Genomic DNA, 17,328 nt, shown 5'->3' on the forward strand with positions numbered 1-17,328 from the left:
TCTCTCTTTGTGCAGAAGGTGTATTGCTACATGGTTGTGATTCTGTAGATAAGTGAATCTTTCATGTATTGTGTTTCTTGTGTTAGTCCAAAGGAGAGATCATGTAGTTGGAGCAGATGTACTTATTCAGTTATATGACTCAGATATAAAACTACAAAGATTATAAACAATCTTTGAGTAATAACTCGATGTTGCTCAGTTATATGAAGTTGTGTTTATAATTAATTTTTTTAATTTTCAGGGAGAGAAATGATTTGTGGTCAAACTTCTATGCAAATCAGAAATTTACATTAGAACTAACAAAAACTGTCAAAATACTTCACACAGTAATAAAACTACTACAAATGGTGTAAATCTGAACGAAATTTGCAATTTCGTGCTTATCTTCTTTCTGGGTTCTGCCTGATTTGGTTAATATTTCCAATACTTTTTGATTTTATTTCTGCTAAAATCACTGATTTGTATGTTCTGTAATTTACCTGAAGTACTTTGAACACTTATTTTCAAAATAGTAATTTGTCCGTTTCCATAAGTCTAAGAGCACTAGTATCATTTTAATATCTCAATGAGTTTTAATTTTCTCTTAAAAATGTGAGATTGCAAATATTCTTCAAATTTTATGAAACTTTAATCGTGATTTCTAATTGATTCTGAATGATGTACGCATAGTAAACATTTTTTTAATTTTCTTTTTCAGTTGCCTGGTTTGCTTTTGATTCAGGTTCAGCTCATCCTGACATTCTATTCTCTAATGACAACCTCACTGTTACCTGCAACAGCTATGATGACAGGGTAGTACTAGGAAACACCGGATTTTCCAGAGGTATCCATTATTGGGAGCTGAATGTTGACCGCTACGACAACCATCCTGATCCTGCTTTTGGTGTGGCTCGTTTAGATGTCTTGAAAGATGTCATGTTAGGAAAGGATGATAAGGCCTGGGCAATGTATGTTGATAATAACCGAAGCTGGTTTATGCATAACAACTCTCACACGAACAGGTAAAGTAAAACACAATTGTCGTGATGCCAACAAATTATCAATATAATTCAAGACGTTTCTTCAAAGAGTTATTCAGCCTAAATGCTAGAAAGTCAGATCAACCTTCAATCGTTAAAATGCAGAGATCAACTGAATCATCCAATATTAACAAGGTTGAATTTCTCCTGTCCCACTAATACAATTTCATTGATGTAGAAAAACAACATAAGATAACTTAATTTCTTGTCCTTCAATTCATTAGTTAAGAAAAAAGATCTTAATTCTTTGAGGCTGTCTACAATAAGGATAATTTCCTCTTTAATGACATAATAAATTGCCATTTCAATGAGCTTTTATAAAAAAATAGTTCATTGCTTTCAGTAAGAAGTTCTACATGATTTTATGTTGAGTTTATTGCTTGTAAAGGAAAAATGTAGAGTTATGAAAAGACCAGACAGCTTAATGTGACAAATTCTTTTAAAATGAATGCATTGTGTGGAACCCAACAGATTTTGTTGCAATTCCGAAATCAATTACAAAAAGAAAATACACTGGTATAGAGCATTGATACTGGTCAGAGTATTTGCTCAGTAGATACAGCTCAAGGCATGTTTGAACTAATGAATTATGTTTATAAATTGTGCACTGAGTCAAAAATATACAAAAGTGTAAGCGTGATAAGGAAGATAGTCAGATCACGATATAATGAAATGGTCAAGTGGAAAATGCTGGAAAAATTTTCTTTGGGGGGGAAAAAAACTTTGTTTTGGGCTGTTATATAATTTAGTGAGAATTCTAGAACTGTCGTCTACCTTCTAAACCGTTTTATCGATTAAACTGGCAGCGATTAATCTTACCAAAAATGCAAGAATAATTAGGCTTGTGTTCATTTTCTTCATAACTGAGAATTATAAAATTATTCCGACCAGCTTTCATATAATAAACATTATTATAGTATCTACACAAGATTTCAAATAAATGGAGGTGCACAGATTTAAGAAAGAGAATTTACATAATGGAATGACAGCTAAACATTTGGTATAAATGGATATATTGGATGAGATAAAGAAGTTTGGGAGGGAACTTAAGTGATGTAATCCCAATTTGCACTGAGTGATTTGGTACTATGCATAGTCTACTGTATAATCGAAAATGTTAAAAACACCTTGGATTCCACAAATCAGATGCAACTAGCAAATGAGCATTTTCTCTCCTTCCACCTAGAACTGAGGGAGGCATTGCCAAAGGAGTTACAGTTGGAGTGCTGCTGGACTTCAACAGAAGAACACTTACTTTTTCCATTAATGATGCGCAACAGGGACCAGTTGCCTTTGAAGGGTTGGAAGGCCTCTTCTTCCCAGCAGTAAGCCTGAATAGAAATGTACAGGTATGTTCAGTGTTGTACATTATTAAAATATTTTTGACATGAAAATATCATTTCTCATTGTCACTTGGTTTAAACACGGAACTCTCTCTGCAACAGGGCTTTCCCCAAAAGGATTGCTGTGGTACAAATTAGCCAATCACTCTCAGCTCAAGGTAGTCAAGAATAGACAATATTTGTTGGTTTTGTCTAAACTAACTTTACAAATAATATTCTTTCTTTGGCTTGGCTTCGCGGACGAAGATTTATGGAGGGGGTAAATGTCCACGTCAGCTGCAGGCTCGTTGGTGGCTGACAAGTCCGATGCGGGACAGGCAGACACGGTTGCCGGGGAAAATTGGTTGGTTGGGTGTTGGGTTTTTCCTCCTTTGCCTTTTGTCAGTGAGGTGGGCTCTGCGGTCTTCTTCAAAGGAGGTTGCTGCCCGCCAAACTGAGGCGCCAAGATGCACGGTTTGAGGCGATATCAGCCCACTGGCGGTGGTCAATGTGGCAGGCACCAAGAGATTTCTTTAGGCAGTCCTTGTACCTTTTCTTTGGTGCACCTCTGTCACGGTGGCCAGTGGAGAGCTCGCCATATAACACGATCTTGGGAAGGCGATGGTCCTCCATTCTGGAGACGTGACCCACCCAGCGCAGCTGGATCTTCAGCAGCGTGGACTCGATGCTGTCGACCTCTGCCATCTCGAGTACTTCGACGTTAGGGATGAAAGCGCTCCAATGAATGTTGAGGATGGAGCGGAGACAACACTGGTGGAAGCGTTCTAGGAGCCGTAGGTGGTGCCGGTAAAGGACCCATGATTCGAAGCCGAACAGGAGTGTGGGTATGACAACGGCTCTGTATACGCTTATCTTTGTGAGGTTTTTCAGTTGGTTGTTTTTCCAGACTCTTTTGTGTAGTCTTCCAAAGGCGCTATTTGCCTTGGCGAGTCTGTTGTCTATCTCGTTGTCGATCCTTGCATCTGATGAAATGGTGCAGCCGAGATAGGTAAACTGGTTGACCGTTTTGAGTTTTGTGTGCCCGATGGAGATGTGGGGGGGCTCGTAGTCATGGTGGGGAGCTGGCTGATGGAGGACCTCAGTTTTCTTCAGGCTGATTTCCAGGCCAAACATTTTGGCAGTTTCCGCAAAACAGGACGTCAAGCGCTGAAGAGCTGGCTCTGAATGGGCAACTAAAGCGGCATCGTCTGCAAAGAGTAGTTCACAGACAAGTATTAATATGTAAAAAAATGGGGAAAATGTTCATACATGCCTTCAAGCAAATCAGATCCAACACAATGGGTGCAATATAGAAACTTCACAGTCTAAACATTGCCATTTCATCAAGGTAATTCAGATACCGAGAAGACCATTTAAATTACCAATTTTTACCAGGTTTATAAACCGAATTTGTAAAAATTGTAACAATGAGAAATCTTTGCAGCAATGTTAATTTATTGATGTGTATTGCAGAACCAAAATCTATAAAAATAACCAGCATGACAAATTCTGAGGTGTAACCTGTTCTCTAGTTCTCCAATGTTTAGACTTTGATTTTCAGTGTTATGTTAAATTACAAGAATAGTGCTTTTAAAGTATCTTTCCTAGTCCACATTATTGTAGTTCACGCAGAACGTTATTTCTGCAACTTTGAGGAGAGGGATGTTTTGGGGCAAGCTTTTTATTCAGTGAGAGGCAAGTGCTTGGAGCATTTTGCCAGGGATAGTGAAGGAAGTAAATTTAATAGTAATATTTAAGAGACTTTTGGATAGACACTTGAGTGTGCAGGGAATGGAGGGATATGGATCACGTGCAGGCAGAAGAAATTTAGTTTAATTTGGCATCGTGCTCAGTCCAAACATTGTGACTAAATGGCCTATTCTTGAGCTATACTGTTCCATAAGCACAAGAGAACAAAATGAACTAGAATGTTGAAGTGTGCATCAGAAAAAAAAATCACAGCCATCCTGCAACTACCTCCAGTTTATAAACATACACTTAAAATATCCAACTACTTGGAAAATATGTAATTATCTTTAAATTATAGTTTATTTAAATAGACATATGGTCAGATAAATGTGCTATTGTTAACTGGAATGATCTTGTATCTTTGAGTATCATTTTGCAACTATAAACATTTTGCTTTACCATTAATTTTGCATGTTTGTTTTCTAATGATTAATTTTGGCTGATTTTATTCACCAAACACATTATTGCAATATTTCAGCCCATGTGGAATCAGGCCCAAGGTGGGAGGAAGCTCTTGTGGAACATAAACCCTATTATCAAACTGAGTGGCTTTTTTTTCACTAAAGTGTATGTGTGGTATGTCCTGTGGCTAGGGCCAGATATGTTACAAGTATCTCATATGCTGTTTAATGGTATGTTTATAACATGAATGCTGGTTGTGTTACAAGTATTTTTTTAAAAATGCAACTTTTACTTCATTATTGTCATTATCTCTCTTAGGTAACACTCCATACTGGTTTGAAAATTCCTCACTCTGCTATTGGTACTGCTGCACCAAGAGACACATGAGCATCTTAATTCTGGTCATTATGCAAAAAAACTTGCTTGGGATCCAAGTGACAGGAATCTTGAACACTACTAAGATTTTTTTCTTCAGGATTCAATATCTCTTGATACAAGTTTGTTAATTGGTGCTTAATGACTTGAGAAAAACCAAAAATAGTTAAGTACTTTACAGTTGTGACGTACATGATTGTTATCAGAATATGTGGTTACTTTGACGCTTTGCGCTAACTAAAATTGTAAAAGCATTGATGAAGCTTAAAGTAATGTCAAGTATTTTTATGATTTTTCATGTGCTTCTTTCATTGCTGCACAGTTTTAGCTACGGTTATTAATTTGAAAAAAGAAAGAGCAATGCAATGCAGTGTAATTGTAGTAAATCCTATATTTGCAAGCAGTTACATTGCAAGGTATTCACAGTTGCTATTAACCTCCAGGATTTATCCTGTCCTGTTGCCTTTGAATTACTATTTAACACCATTCCAAAAGAGTTGTTTGAATTATCAACAGGAATCTGTCTACTGCCACTCAAAATCCTGTTCAGATTGCAATGTTAAGTGCTTCATGTGCAAAATTATCAAGAAATTTCACACACTTCCATGCCTTGTGGAACATTGATCCAATAGTACATTTCTATAATTAGATAAGAGTACAATTTTAAGACATATTTACATTTAATTATTACACACATGCAGTTAAAATTTAAGCAAACACTTCCTTAAGTAAATGGAAGCTCAGACAATCATATTATTTGGGTAGCAGATAAAAACAAATCAGAATTGGTTTAACCTATGCTTAAGGTGTTTTTAAGCACAGTTCTTTAAAAAGCTTTAAATTTTATAGAGTAAATGTTTTGCCAAATGGTTGAAGATGTATATAGTTTCCTCCCATTATTTCTAAAACTTGTTTTATTTTCATTAGTTCTGTTTACCATTGTCTGGACTCCTGAATATGTTTTTTACCTAGTGAATAAGGTTATATCTTGTCTAACAATATTCATGTCCACAAAGTGGATACAATTATTATTAGCATGAAACACTATATGTATGATCTTCAAATCATATCACATAATCCATCTTATAGAGCTGTTTGGGCTCTGAAAAATTCCAATTATCCTATTCCCTACTCTTTTCCCATACATGACTACCTTTGCTTTCAACGCCTATCATGGTATGTAATTTTCCAATATCTTTGTAATTTTTTTTTTACTAAATATTTTAAGCATGCTGTTTGATTACACACCATCTTGTCAATGAAAGCCATTTATCCCTTTCAATTATTTCTAGACCATCATCTATATCACAAAATATGTTTTTAAAAACAATTTCCTCTCAACATTCTTTGGAGGACATTTCTAGCTTCATACCATTTTAATGTATCTAAAGTTTGATTTTATTCCATTTTGTAAATATTTTTGTCAGATCCAAAGCCATCATCTCAAATGCCATAGCCAAAGCCTAAAAAAATTATTTATAAAAGTAGTTTTTTTTTAAAAATTCTGTACCCCTGTCTGTAAAGCCTTGGATAATGCTGGTTTTAGGATTTAAAAAAAAAATCAACTTATCCTGTTGCCTTCAAAGATTTCTAAGTATAAATAACCAAGTCATTGTTTTTGGTCTATCTTTAAAATTGTAGGAGTTTATTTTGCTTTTTACGTTGCCTTCCAAAAAAAATCACATTACTCAGCATTAAATTAAAAATGTACCCATTTTAGAAACATACTTACTTAAGTTTTGTCATCTTTCTTATCTTAGTTTTCTTTTATTTAATTGAACTTCACACAGACTTTTACACAGGGATTTTCTAGTTTTTTAAATTTTCAAATGGATACTAGTGTAGATTTATAACATTTATATATTAATCATTTAAAAGTATATACCTAGAAATTTATCTCTTATTGGTCGTGTGATTAATTCTGCAAACAGCCACCACTCCATTTCCAAAGTTTGGTTCCAATTTTTCAAATTTTCGAAGTGGAGGAGAATGTATAGCCTTTGGTTCTACCAGAATGTAATTCCAGAAATTGAATGATACAAATGCTATGTTATCATATAAAGCTTTAAGCATTTCTAACTCCAGATGAATTTCTGGACATATTGTTCCAAGGCAATAGTTTTGATGTGGATTAGATAACTCTTGTTTGTTAACTAATATAATAGCAAAGTCAAAGTTGTTAAACTCAGTATATGTTATGATTTAAATGGGACCTTCAGTACTGTTGGAATTGTTCAATTCAATCATTAGAATTTCTGACCTTGATGGAACACAAAATGGAATGCATTTTGACTGTTTTTACTTGGGTTCAGGCCAGGTGATACCAAGCTTCATAGTCATTCTCCTATTAAATGTTATTGTTTGAAAACTTCCTTTGGGCTATAATAGAACTTTGGAAGTTGACTGTTGTTCAGTTGCAACTAAAGCTTTATTGCTTCTACATAGTGTATTTAGTACAACTAAAGCATCAAAATTGTTAAATATTAAGTGAGTTGACTAATGAGCACTGCAACTTATTAAAAAAGCACATTGCATAACAAACACATCTGCTCAGGAAAGTACACATTCTTAATATTATTAAGTAACTCAAAGATAGATGTAAACTTATTGGTAATTCAAACAACCAGGCATCGTTTTAAAAGGACAATGCAACACTGTGTTTAACCTTCAGAACCTTAATTTTGATTCTCAATCAGAAGTCTTGCATTGAAGTTCTGATAACATATGCATGCTGCATGTTAGAATTTTAAACAGCTAATTATCTATATTGAAGGATTTCTAGACCATCAAAACAAAAGTGTAATGAGTTTAGTTGCAAAAATCCTTTTTGTGCCGATCTTGTAGAACAGGAATTTAGATGAAGAGGTTGTAGCTTCATGTATTTAAGAATCATGGGTATTTAAAGGAATAAAAAACACAGGATGTTAGTATTTTCATCTGATTTGAATGTAATATTTGTTCATTCTTAATACATGAGGTGATAATTGTACAATCTAATAATTTATCCTCCTAGGTCATTTTTAGTTCATCATTATGTCATTAATACTGTTGCTGAGCAACAATATACTGTATTTTGGCAATTTGGCTGGACCACAAATTTCTCATTTTTCACAATGTTGATGTTGGTGACCAACATGGTGCTTATTAAGCTTACTAGATTAGAATATTGTAATATGAGCCCATGGCCATACAGCAAGCTTTCTGTGATGAATAATGATTAAATTGCCCTTGTTTGCTGTTCTAATAAACTTTTATAAGTTATAGTTTTGATTGATTTATTATTATTTGGTTGCATTCAAAGATTTTAACTATACAAAAACTCATTTTTCTCCTCATCATTCAGGTTAAAATATTTTGTTAAATCTGGGATGGAATGGAATAAAATGTATTAATTCATATCATAAATTTGGTTATACAATATTTCTGATCAGTGTCAAAAATGTTGTTACAGCATACCTTTTTTTTGCACTTATACAAAATAATTATTTCAGACAGAAATAAAATGTGTGAATAAATATTTAAGTAGGATAGATTAGGATGGGCTCAAATAAATGTGATTTGTACAAGTACTTATGCTCGTTCTATCTTATCAATGTTTTTATGCAAAAACGGTAAAACCATGATCTGTGCAGCATACAAAAATGATGCATTTGCCTACACCTAATGAATTAGGGTGTCAAGGGTATTTGCCACTTTGAGCTTGTGCAAATAACATCAACGATCACACAGTGTTCATATGGAATGCATCTCCCATTGAAATTGTATCCCATTTGTCCAATTAAGAATGAATGTCAGGGAAAATATTACAGCGGTGCCTAGGAAGGATAGATTAGAGGGCACATCCACGGAGGCTATTTGGGTGGAACTGAGGAGTAGGAAAGGAGAGGTTACACTTGTAGGGGTGTATTATAGACCACCCGGAGGGGACCGAGACCTAGAGGAGCAAATCTGTAGGGAGATAAGCACAGGGTTGTAATTATGGGAGATTTTAATTTTCCACATATAGATTGGGAAACACATTCTGTGAAAGGACTGGATGGGTTAGAGTTTGTGAAATGTGTGCAAGATAGTTTTTTACAACAATATGTAGAGGTGCCGACCAGAGAAGGAGCAATGTTAGATCGACTGTTGGCAAATGGGATGGGTCAAGTGACGGAGGTTAGTGTTGGCGAGCACTTCGGGTCCAGTGATCATAATGCCATCAGCTTCAATGTCATTATGGAAAGAGAGAAATCAGGGCCAAGGATTGAGGTTTTTGATTGGGGAAAAGCTAGATTTGAGGAGATGCGAAAGGACTTGCAGGGTGTGCATTGGGACAATTTATTTTATGGGCAGGATGTAGTAGAGAGATGGAAGTCTTTTAAAGATCAGATTTTGAGAGTGCAAAAGCTTTATGTTCCTGTTAGGTTAAAAGGAGGGGCAAAAGGTTTGAGAGAGCCATGGTTTTCAAGGAATATTGGAAACTTGGTTCGAAGAAAAAGGGAGGCATACATTAGATATAAGAAGCATGGAGTTAAGGAGATGTTTGAAATGTAAGAGGAATCTTAAGAGAGGAATTAGGAAAGCTAAAAGAAGGTACGAGAAAACTATGGCAAGCAGGGTGAAAACTAATCCAAAAGAGTTCTACAAATATGTTAATGGTAAGAGGAAAGCTAGAGACAAAATTGGTCCCTTAGAAAATCAGAGCGGAAAACTGTGTGTGGAGCCTAGAGAAATGGGGGAGATATTGAACAGTTTCTTTTCTTCGGTATTTACTAAGGAGAAGGATATTGGGAGATGTGAGATAAAAAAAGCAAATTGGGTAAATATGGGGAATATAGAGATTACAAAAGGTGTAGTTTTAAGGCTTTTGAAGAATATAAAGGTGGATAAGTCTCTGGGACCAGACGGGATCTTCCCCAGGACATTGAGAGAAGTGAAGGAGGAAATAGCAGAGGCTCTGGCGGTAATTTTCCAAATGTCATTAGATATGGGGATAGAGCCGGAGGATTGGCGCATTGCGCATGTGGTTCCGTTATTTAAAAAGGGTTCAAGGAGGAAGCCTGGCAAGTTTGACGTCTGTGGTAGGTAAATTAATGGAGAAAATTCTTAGAGATAGTACTTATAAACATCTGGATAGACAGGGTCTGATCAGGGGCACTCGACATGGATTTGTGGGAGGAAGGTCATGTTTGACCAATCTGATTGAATTTTTTGAAGAGGTGACTAGGAATGTGGATGAGGGTAGCGCAGTGGATGTTGTCTATATGGACTTCAGTAAGGCCTTCGATAAGGTACCACATGGAAGGTTAGTTAGGAAGGTGCAGTCTTTAGGTATGAATTTTAAGATAGTCAAATGGATTGAACATTGGCTGAAAGGGAGAGGCCAGAGAGTGGTAGTGAATAATTGTCTGTCAGGTTGGAGGCCGGTGACCAGTGGTGTGCCTCAAGGATCTGTATTGGGCCCATTGTTGTTCGTTATATACATTAATGATCTAGATGATGGGGTGGTGAATTGGATTAGTAAATATGCAGACGATACTAAGATAGGTGGAATAGTGGATAATGAAGAAGGTTTTCAAGGATTGCAGAGGGATTTGGGCTGCTTAGAAAAGTGGGCTGAAAAATGGCAGATGGAATTTAATGCTGATAAGTGTGAGGTGCTTCATTTTGGTAAGAAGAATCAGAATAGGACATACGTGGTAAATGGGAGAGCATTGAGGAATACAGAAGAGCAGAAAGATTTAGGAGTAATGGTACATCGTTCCCTGAAGGTAGAAACTCATGTGAATAGGGTGGTGAAGAAGGCTTTTAGTATGCTGGCCTTTATCAATCATTGCATGGAATATAGGAGTTGGGAGGTGATGTTGAGATTGTATAAGACGTTGGTGCGGCCTAATTTGGAGTTCTGTGTGCAGTTCTGGTCGCCTAATTATAGGAAGGATATAAACAGAGTGGAGAGAGTGCAGAGAAGGTTTACCAGAATGTTGCCTGGGTTTAAGCATCTGGAGTATGGGGAGAGATTGGACAGATTGGGTCTTTATTCTTTGGAGCGTAGAAGGTTGAGAGGGGATTTGATAGAAGTATTTAAGATTATGAAAGGGATAGACAGAGTGGATGTGGATAGACTATTTCCGTTAAGAGGAGGAAAGAGTAAAACAAGAGGACATGAGTTAAGAATTAAGGGGCAGAGGTTTAGAGGTAACATGAGGGGGAACTTCTTTACTCAGAGAGTGGTAGCCGTGTGGAATGATCTTCCGGGAGAAATAGTGGCGGCGGAGTCAATTGTATTATTTAAGAAAGGGTTGGACAGGTATATGGATGAGAAGAAGATGGAGGGTTATGGGCATTGTGCAGGGAGGTGGGACTAGAAAGGGGTGTTTGCTTCGGTGCAGACTAGAAGGGCCTAATGGCCTGTTTCCGTGCTGTAATTGTTATGTTATGTTATGAAACACTCAAAATGCATAACCTTTTCTGCATCTCTATACGTTGCACTATTCCAGTTTAGTTGTGCAGTTCATCTAGTCTTTCTACAATAATTTCTCCAGTTAATGCCTGTTTGCTCTGGGTGTTTCAGAGATGGTGCCCATATCTGTCAGAGTGATGGTTGGGATCAAGCATTTCTAGGGAATCATGTTCCTGCCTCCATCTACTGATTAGAAATGCATCCAAAGCTGAGGTTTTGTCAAGGAAGAGGTGTTACAAAAATGGATTTTCCAGCAATTTCAACTTAAAATAAGAACAATTATAAGAGCACAGAAGCAAAGTGATCTGGAAAATTAAGATAAAGGAAAAGTTAGGAGACAAAACACAAGACCTTTAAAAAAATATGCAGAATGTATACACTGTAATGAAAAATTCCAGAGAGAGAACACGTGGTTAACTAAAGAAATTAAAGATAACCTTAAATTTAAATATATAGCATATTATGGGGCTAAGACAGGTGATGGGTTAAAATATGGACCAAAGTTTTAAAAAAAGGAAAGAAGAAGCAGAATACAAGATAAAGATAGTCTGTAATATTAAAAAAAGAGATGAACAGAGTGAGTGCAAACAGTATAGATATTTCAAAAAGACCAACTGTTTGTCCAACAGTCCATGGAAAACATGATGATAAATGAATTTAATAGGTATTTTGAATCAATTTTTCTTATGAGGGATATGAGTAAAACCCTGGAATTATAAGTCAGGATTTGGAAAAGAAGGTGGAATTCAGTAAAATTACAATCATGAGGTAAGTGATACTGTGCAAATTGTTTGAGCTGCAGGCTGACAAGTCTCCAGGTACCTGTGGATGTTATCCTCAGGGCTTTGAAGCAGTGGATGATGAAAAGGTTAATACTCTTGTTTTAATTTTCTAAAGCTTAGGGAGTAGGTTGTAGTGTATTGGCATGGATAGAAGATTGTTTAGTGAAAAGGAAATACAGAAATAATAAATAGATCTTATTTTGTTTGACAAGATGCAACAAGTGATATGCCACAGAGATAAGTGCTGGGGGTTTCCTTGTTTTGTTACAACTGACAGAAATTACTTGGATTAGGCATGGAACATATTGTTGCTAAATTTGCTGATAGCACAAGAAGACTGGCAGTAAAGTAAAACCTTCAGGAGGGTGAATCCTTGAAAAGTGTCTGGCCTAGACACTAGCCATGTACTTAAAGCCTGTGTGAATCAACTGGTTGGAGTTTTTGCAGACATTTTCAACTTCTCCCTAAACAATCAGAGGTCTCAATGATCAAAGATTGATGATGGCACTTACCTTTGGGAGCTTGGTGATGAAGCAGATCAACCTCCGTCTCAGGAAGGATGTGGACCCCCACTTTAATTTGCCCATTACCATAAAAGATCAACATTAATGCTCTCTCACTGTCCCTCTGTGTTTGATCTCCACGATCACAATAACACCTCTGTCAGGTTGTTTATTGACTACAGCTCAGTACTTAACACCATAATTCCAGCAAAACAACCAATCTAAGGCATTCTTCTGTAACTGGATCCTCAACTTCTTCATTGGCGGATCACGATCAGTGTAGATCAGCAACATCACCTCCTCTTCACTGACCATCAACAAAAGGGCACACTTCTCTATTCCCGATACACTCATGAATGTGTAGCCAAGTTTGCCTCCAATTCAGTCTATAAATTCATTGATGACACCTTCATTGTCTACTGAATGACTGGAAATGAGTCAAAATACAGGAAGAAGATAGAGAATCTGGTTGGGTAGTGCAGAACAATAATCTCACTCTCAACATCAACGTGACCAGGGAGCTTGCTGTTAATTTTAGGAAGGGAAGCCAAGGGACCACATGCCTGTCCACAGTGATAGAACAGAGGTGGAAAGAGTCAGAACCTTCAAGTTTCCCAGAGTCTATATATCGGAAGACCTCTCCTGGAGCCAGCAAATTGAGGCAATCATGAAGAAGACATGAAGTTAACATATCTACTTTCTAAAGAGTCTGAAGAGATTTAGCATGTCTTCAAATACTCTATCAAACTTCAAGATGTACCTTGGAAAGTATGCAGACATTGCATCACAGGCTGATTTGGTACTTTTGAGTGCACAGGAATGCAGAAAGCTGCAGAAGGTAACAAATATAAACAGGTCCATCACAGGCTATAACTTCCTATCCACTGAAGACATTTACATGAGGTACTGCCTCAAGAAACTTGCATCATAAAAGACCCCCATCACTGGAATGATCATCTCTTCTCACTACTGCCATTGGGCAGAAGGTAGAGAAACCTGAAAACCAGCACCTCTTAGCTCAAGAATAGTTTCTTCCCAATGGCAATCAAGCTCATGAATGTCCCCTTGTTACATTAATTCACGGCCTGCTCAACAACCACTAAAAGGACTATCTACACTATTGTAATGTCACTTTTATTCTTATAAAATGGTAATGGAATAGTTATGAACAGTATGCTCAGCCCATTCCTGTTCATACTACTGACTATGACTGCATCATGAGATCCAGTTCCAACAGTGACATCAAGTTTGCAGATGATACAACAGTAGATGGCCCCATCACCAACAACGAGTCACAATACAGAAAAGAGGTGGAAAATCTTATGATATGATGCTAGTAACAGCCTGGGTCTCAATGTGGACAAGGCAAAGGAGATGATCATGGACTTTAGGAGGACCAGGAATAACCACCATCCACTATGCAACAATTATTCTGTAGTAGAGAGAGGGGAGAGCACAAAGTTTCTTGTAGTTCACTTAACTAGTGACCTATCATGGACACTCAACAGTGACTGTACTTCATGAGAAGACTGAAGCGGGCAAGGCTACTGGCCACCATTATGTCACCCTTCTATAGCAGCTCTATTGAGAGCATCCCGGCTGGCTCCATCACATTGTGATTCAGTTGCTGCAGAGAAATGGATTGGGAGTCAATCCACAGGACCATAAGAGTGGCAAAGAGGATCACTGGTGTCTCCCTCCCCCCTCCCCCCCACCCCTGTCAATGTGATCTACCTGGATTGTTGTCTGAAGATGGCGTGCAAAGTCATTAAGGACTCCTTCCACCCTGAAAACAGCATCTTTCAGCTGCTTCTGCTGGGGAAGATATACAGGGGTATCAGAGCCAACAACACCAGGCTGAGAAACAGCTTCTTCCCACGGGCAGTGAGAATGCTGAACGATGAAAGGAACTGCTCACACTAACCATCTGAGACTCTCATATTCATATTATTTATTTGTATAGATGAAAAATTTGTCCTGCATTTGTATTGTTTGTCTATATGTGAGCTGTGTTTGGTTGTGTGTCTACATGTTTTGCACTGAAGACTGGAGAACGCTATTTTGTTGGGTTGTACTTGTAAAATCAGATGACAATAAATTTGATTATCAACTATCTATCTTTTCTGTTTATTATATCTTTCTAATTAATGTATATTAATGAAGTTCTTTTTAACTAAGTACCTGTTAGGCAGCAGCAAGTAACACTTTTGGCCCATACAGTATATCTATGCCTTATGATTATGAAAATCATATCTCTCACCCCATCACTTACAAAAGTTCAGATTTATTGTCCAAGTTCACACATGGCATCATGATTCAAAATTCAGTTATTGCCATGTAATAAAGACAGTGTGATATTACACAAAATTTGTTTTCATCTACCGCAAGTCAGACAGATTCGCCATTGGCAGAAATTGCCTGAAGCATCTCTTACAGTCAGAGAAAGAAAAGCAAGATTACCCTCAGATCCTCAAAGATCTATCCCAGTTCCTATCTGTGTTTTCTCAATTCAGCTCTTTCTCTGGATATAAATTAAACCTTCAAAAAACTGAACTTTAGGGTTAGGGTTGGGTCCCTATCTACACTCAAGTTCCATTAAAGATTGTCAGATAATTTCACATACTTAGGGGTTAAAATTACTAAATTTCTACAAACTCAATTTTTCTCCTTTATTTGAGGATGTGAGATTATCTTTTTCTAGATGGTCTCCTTTATCATTATCTTTAATAGGTTGTATTAATGCAGTTGAAATTATAATATTACCTAAGTTTGTATATCTATTTCAAGCAAATCTAGTTTTCATCCCAAAGTCTTTTTTTAATAATATTGACTCAAAAGTTTTTTCCTTTATTTGGAAAAACAAAAACCCTGAAATTATTAAATATAATTTACAAAAATTGAAAAAAGATGGAGGTATGGCCTTACCTAATTTTAAATTTTATTGGGCTGCTAATATTCATGGTTAGCTTAGCAGTTATTACAATGCTATTACAGCACCAGTGACAAGAGTAAAAATCCAGTGCTGTCTGTAAGAAGTTTGTAAGTTCTCTCTGTGTCTGCATGGATTTCCTCCAAATGCTCTGGTTCCTTGCACCCTTCAAAACACTGGAATCAGACATTTTGGCACCTGAAGTTTAGCGTTGGACATTTTGGCACCTGCATTTTGGCGCTGGACATTTTGGTGAAAAAAATGACTTTTGTCGTCCTTCAGACATTTTGGCATCCAGTTTGGCAGTGGCCCGGCAACCCCTGGCATTGCAGCATTGCCTGAACCCCAGTGTTTCAGAAACTCCCTCCCCTCCCCCCAAGAAACTGCTCCCATGGTGGCAATGGCAGGGGTAGATCTAATAGTAGTTGTCATTCATAATATATTGCAGGATATCAATTATATGTATGTGCATGCAAGTTTCTTTTTAATAATGCCTATCTGTGCCCTATCACTTGTACTGAGATTTGTGACTATAGACTACTGTTTGGATAACAGTGTGTTTTACTTTCGATTGTTTTATCACAATTTCTTGTCAAAAGCTGCATGAATGACACTGCAGAGAATGGTGACAGTGGTTGCATTGAGATGCACCAGATGTGTTGAACAAAAAAAAAATCTATGACAACTAATTTTTTTAATGAGTATTTTAAATTTTTTAAATAATTTAACTTCAATTAATTATATATTCCATTATATGTAATTAAACACAATAAATATATAATTATAATTTACCAAAAGCCTGTATTTTTAATTGTTTTCTGACTGTTTTTAATAATTTAAATATATCTGAATAAGCTACGAAAAGCCCTTGTTTGCTGGGGGAATGGGTTCCTGGGGCGGAGGGAGTTTCTGCAATGCCAGAGGTTCAGGCAGTGCTGTAATGACAGGGGTTCAAGCAGTGCAGCGGGACGGTGTTGGCCAGCAGACAGTGAATGTCCAGTGTCAAACTATGGGCGCCAAAATTTCCAGCACCAAATTGTGGGCGCCAGTCTGTGGGGCCCAAAATGTCCATGCCAAAATGTGGACATCAAAATGTCCAGGACCCTCAAAAAGTATGGGAGTTGTAGGTTAACTGGGGTATTGAGCAGCATGGGCTCATGAGCCAGAAGGGCCTCTTACCATGCTGTATGTCTAAATTTAAAATTTAAATCAGTGGTGCAAAAAATCAGATGTGTATACAAGAGAAATGTAAACAAGAAGGAAGTGCAAGCAAACTGTACAATAAAGAAAATAAATATTCAATAATAAATAATGTGCAAAGTAAGAATCCGTAAATGAGTCTCTGATTGAGTTTGTTATTTAGGAGTCTGATGATGGAGGGGTAGCAAGTGTTCCTGACCCTGGTGGTGTGAGTCTTGCTTGTGGGACCTATACCACTTTCCTAATGGCAGCAACGAGAATAGGGCACATCCTTGGTGAGTGCTGCTGCTCTCTGAAGACAGAATTCCCTGTAGATTTTCTCAATGGTTGAAAGAGTTTTTCCTGTGATGTCCTTGGCTGTGTCCACTATCTTTTGAAGGGCTTTCCAATCAGAGGTATTGGTTCCCCCATAACAGGCTGTGATGCAGCCAGTCAGCACACTTTCCACTACACACCTGTAGAGGCTTGCCAAGGTTTTCGATATCATACCAAACCTTCGCAAACTCCTGAGGAAATAGAGGCACTGACATGCTTTCACGACATTAGTGTGATGGGTCCAGTAAAGGCCCTTTGAAATAGTGACTCCTAGTAATTTAAATTTG

The 17,328-nt window shown here is 37.1% G+C and overlaps 1 protein-coding gene and 1 long non-coding RNA gene across 3 annotated transcripts in view; one reads left to right on the forward strand and one right to left on the reverse strand.

Annotated features, from left to right (window-relative positions):
• trim9 (tripartite motif containing 9) overlaps positions 1–6,581 on the forward strand; it is a 55,563-nt gene extending 48,982 nt beyond the window's left edge. For both annotated transcript variants that reach the window (XM_069917064.1, XM_069917066.1), the window contains exons 9-11: positions 698–1,001; positions 2,206–2,368; positions 4,811–6,581. In XM_069917064.1, coding sequence (XP_069773165.1) covers positions 698–1,001; positions 2,206–2,368; positions 4,811–4,879 — 536 coding nt within the window. In that variant the 3' untranslated portion in view covers positions 4,880–6,581. The remainder of the gene's footprint in view (positions 1–697; positions 1,002–2,205; positions 2,369–4,810) is intronic.
• Positions 1–17,328, reverse strand: part of LOC138753722 (uncharacterized) — a 29,539-nt gene that overhangs the window by 11,642 nt on the left and 569 nt on the right. Inside the window, exon 2 of the long non-coding RNA XR_011351388.1 lies at positions 2,275–2,350. This is a non-coding gene — a long non-coding RNA (uncharacterized lncRNA). The remainder of the gene's footprint in view (positions 1–2,274; positions 2,351–17,328) is intronic.

Source organism: Narcine bancroftii, chromosome 2 (assembly GCF_036971445.1).
Source record: "Narcine bancroftii isolate sNarBan1 chromosome 2, sNarBan1.hap1, whole genome shotgun sequence".
Classification (NCBI taxonomy): domain Eukaryota; kingdom Metazoa; phylum Chordata; class Chondrichthyes; order Torpediniformes; family Narcinidae; genus Narcine; species Narcine bancroftii.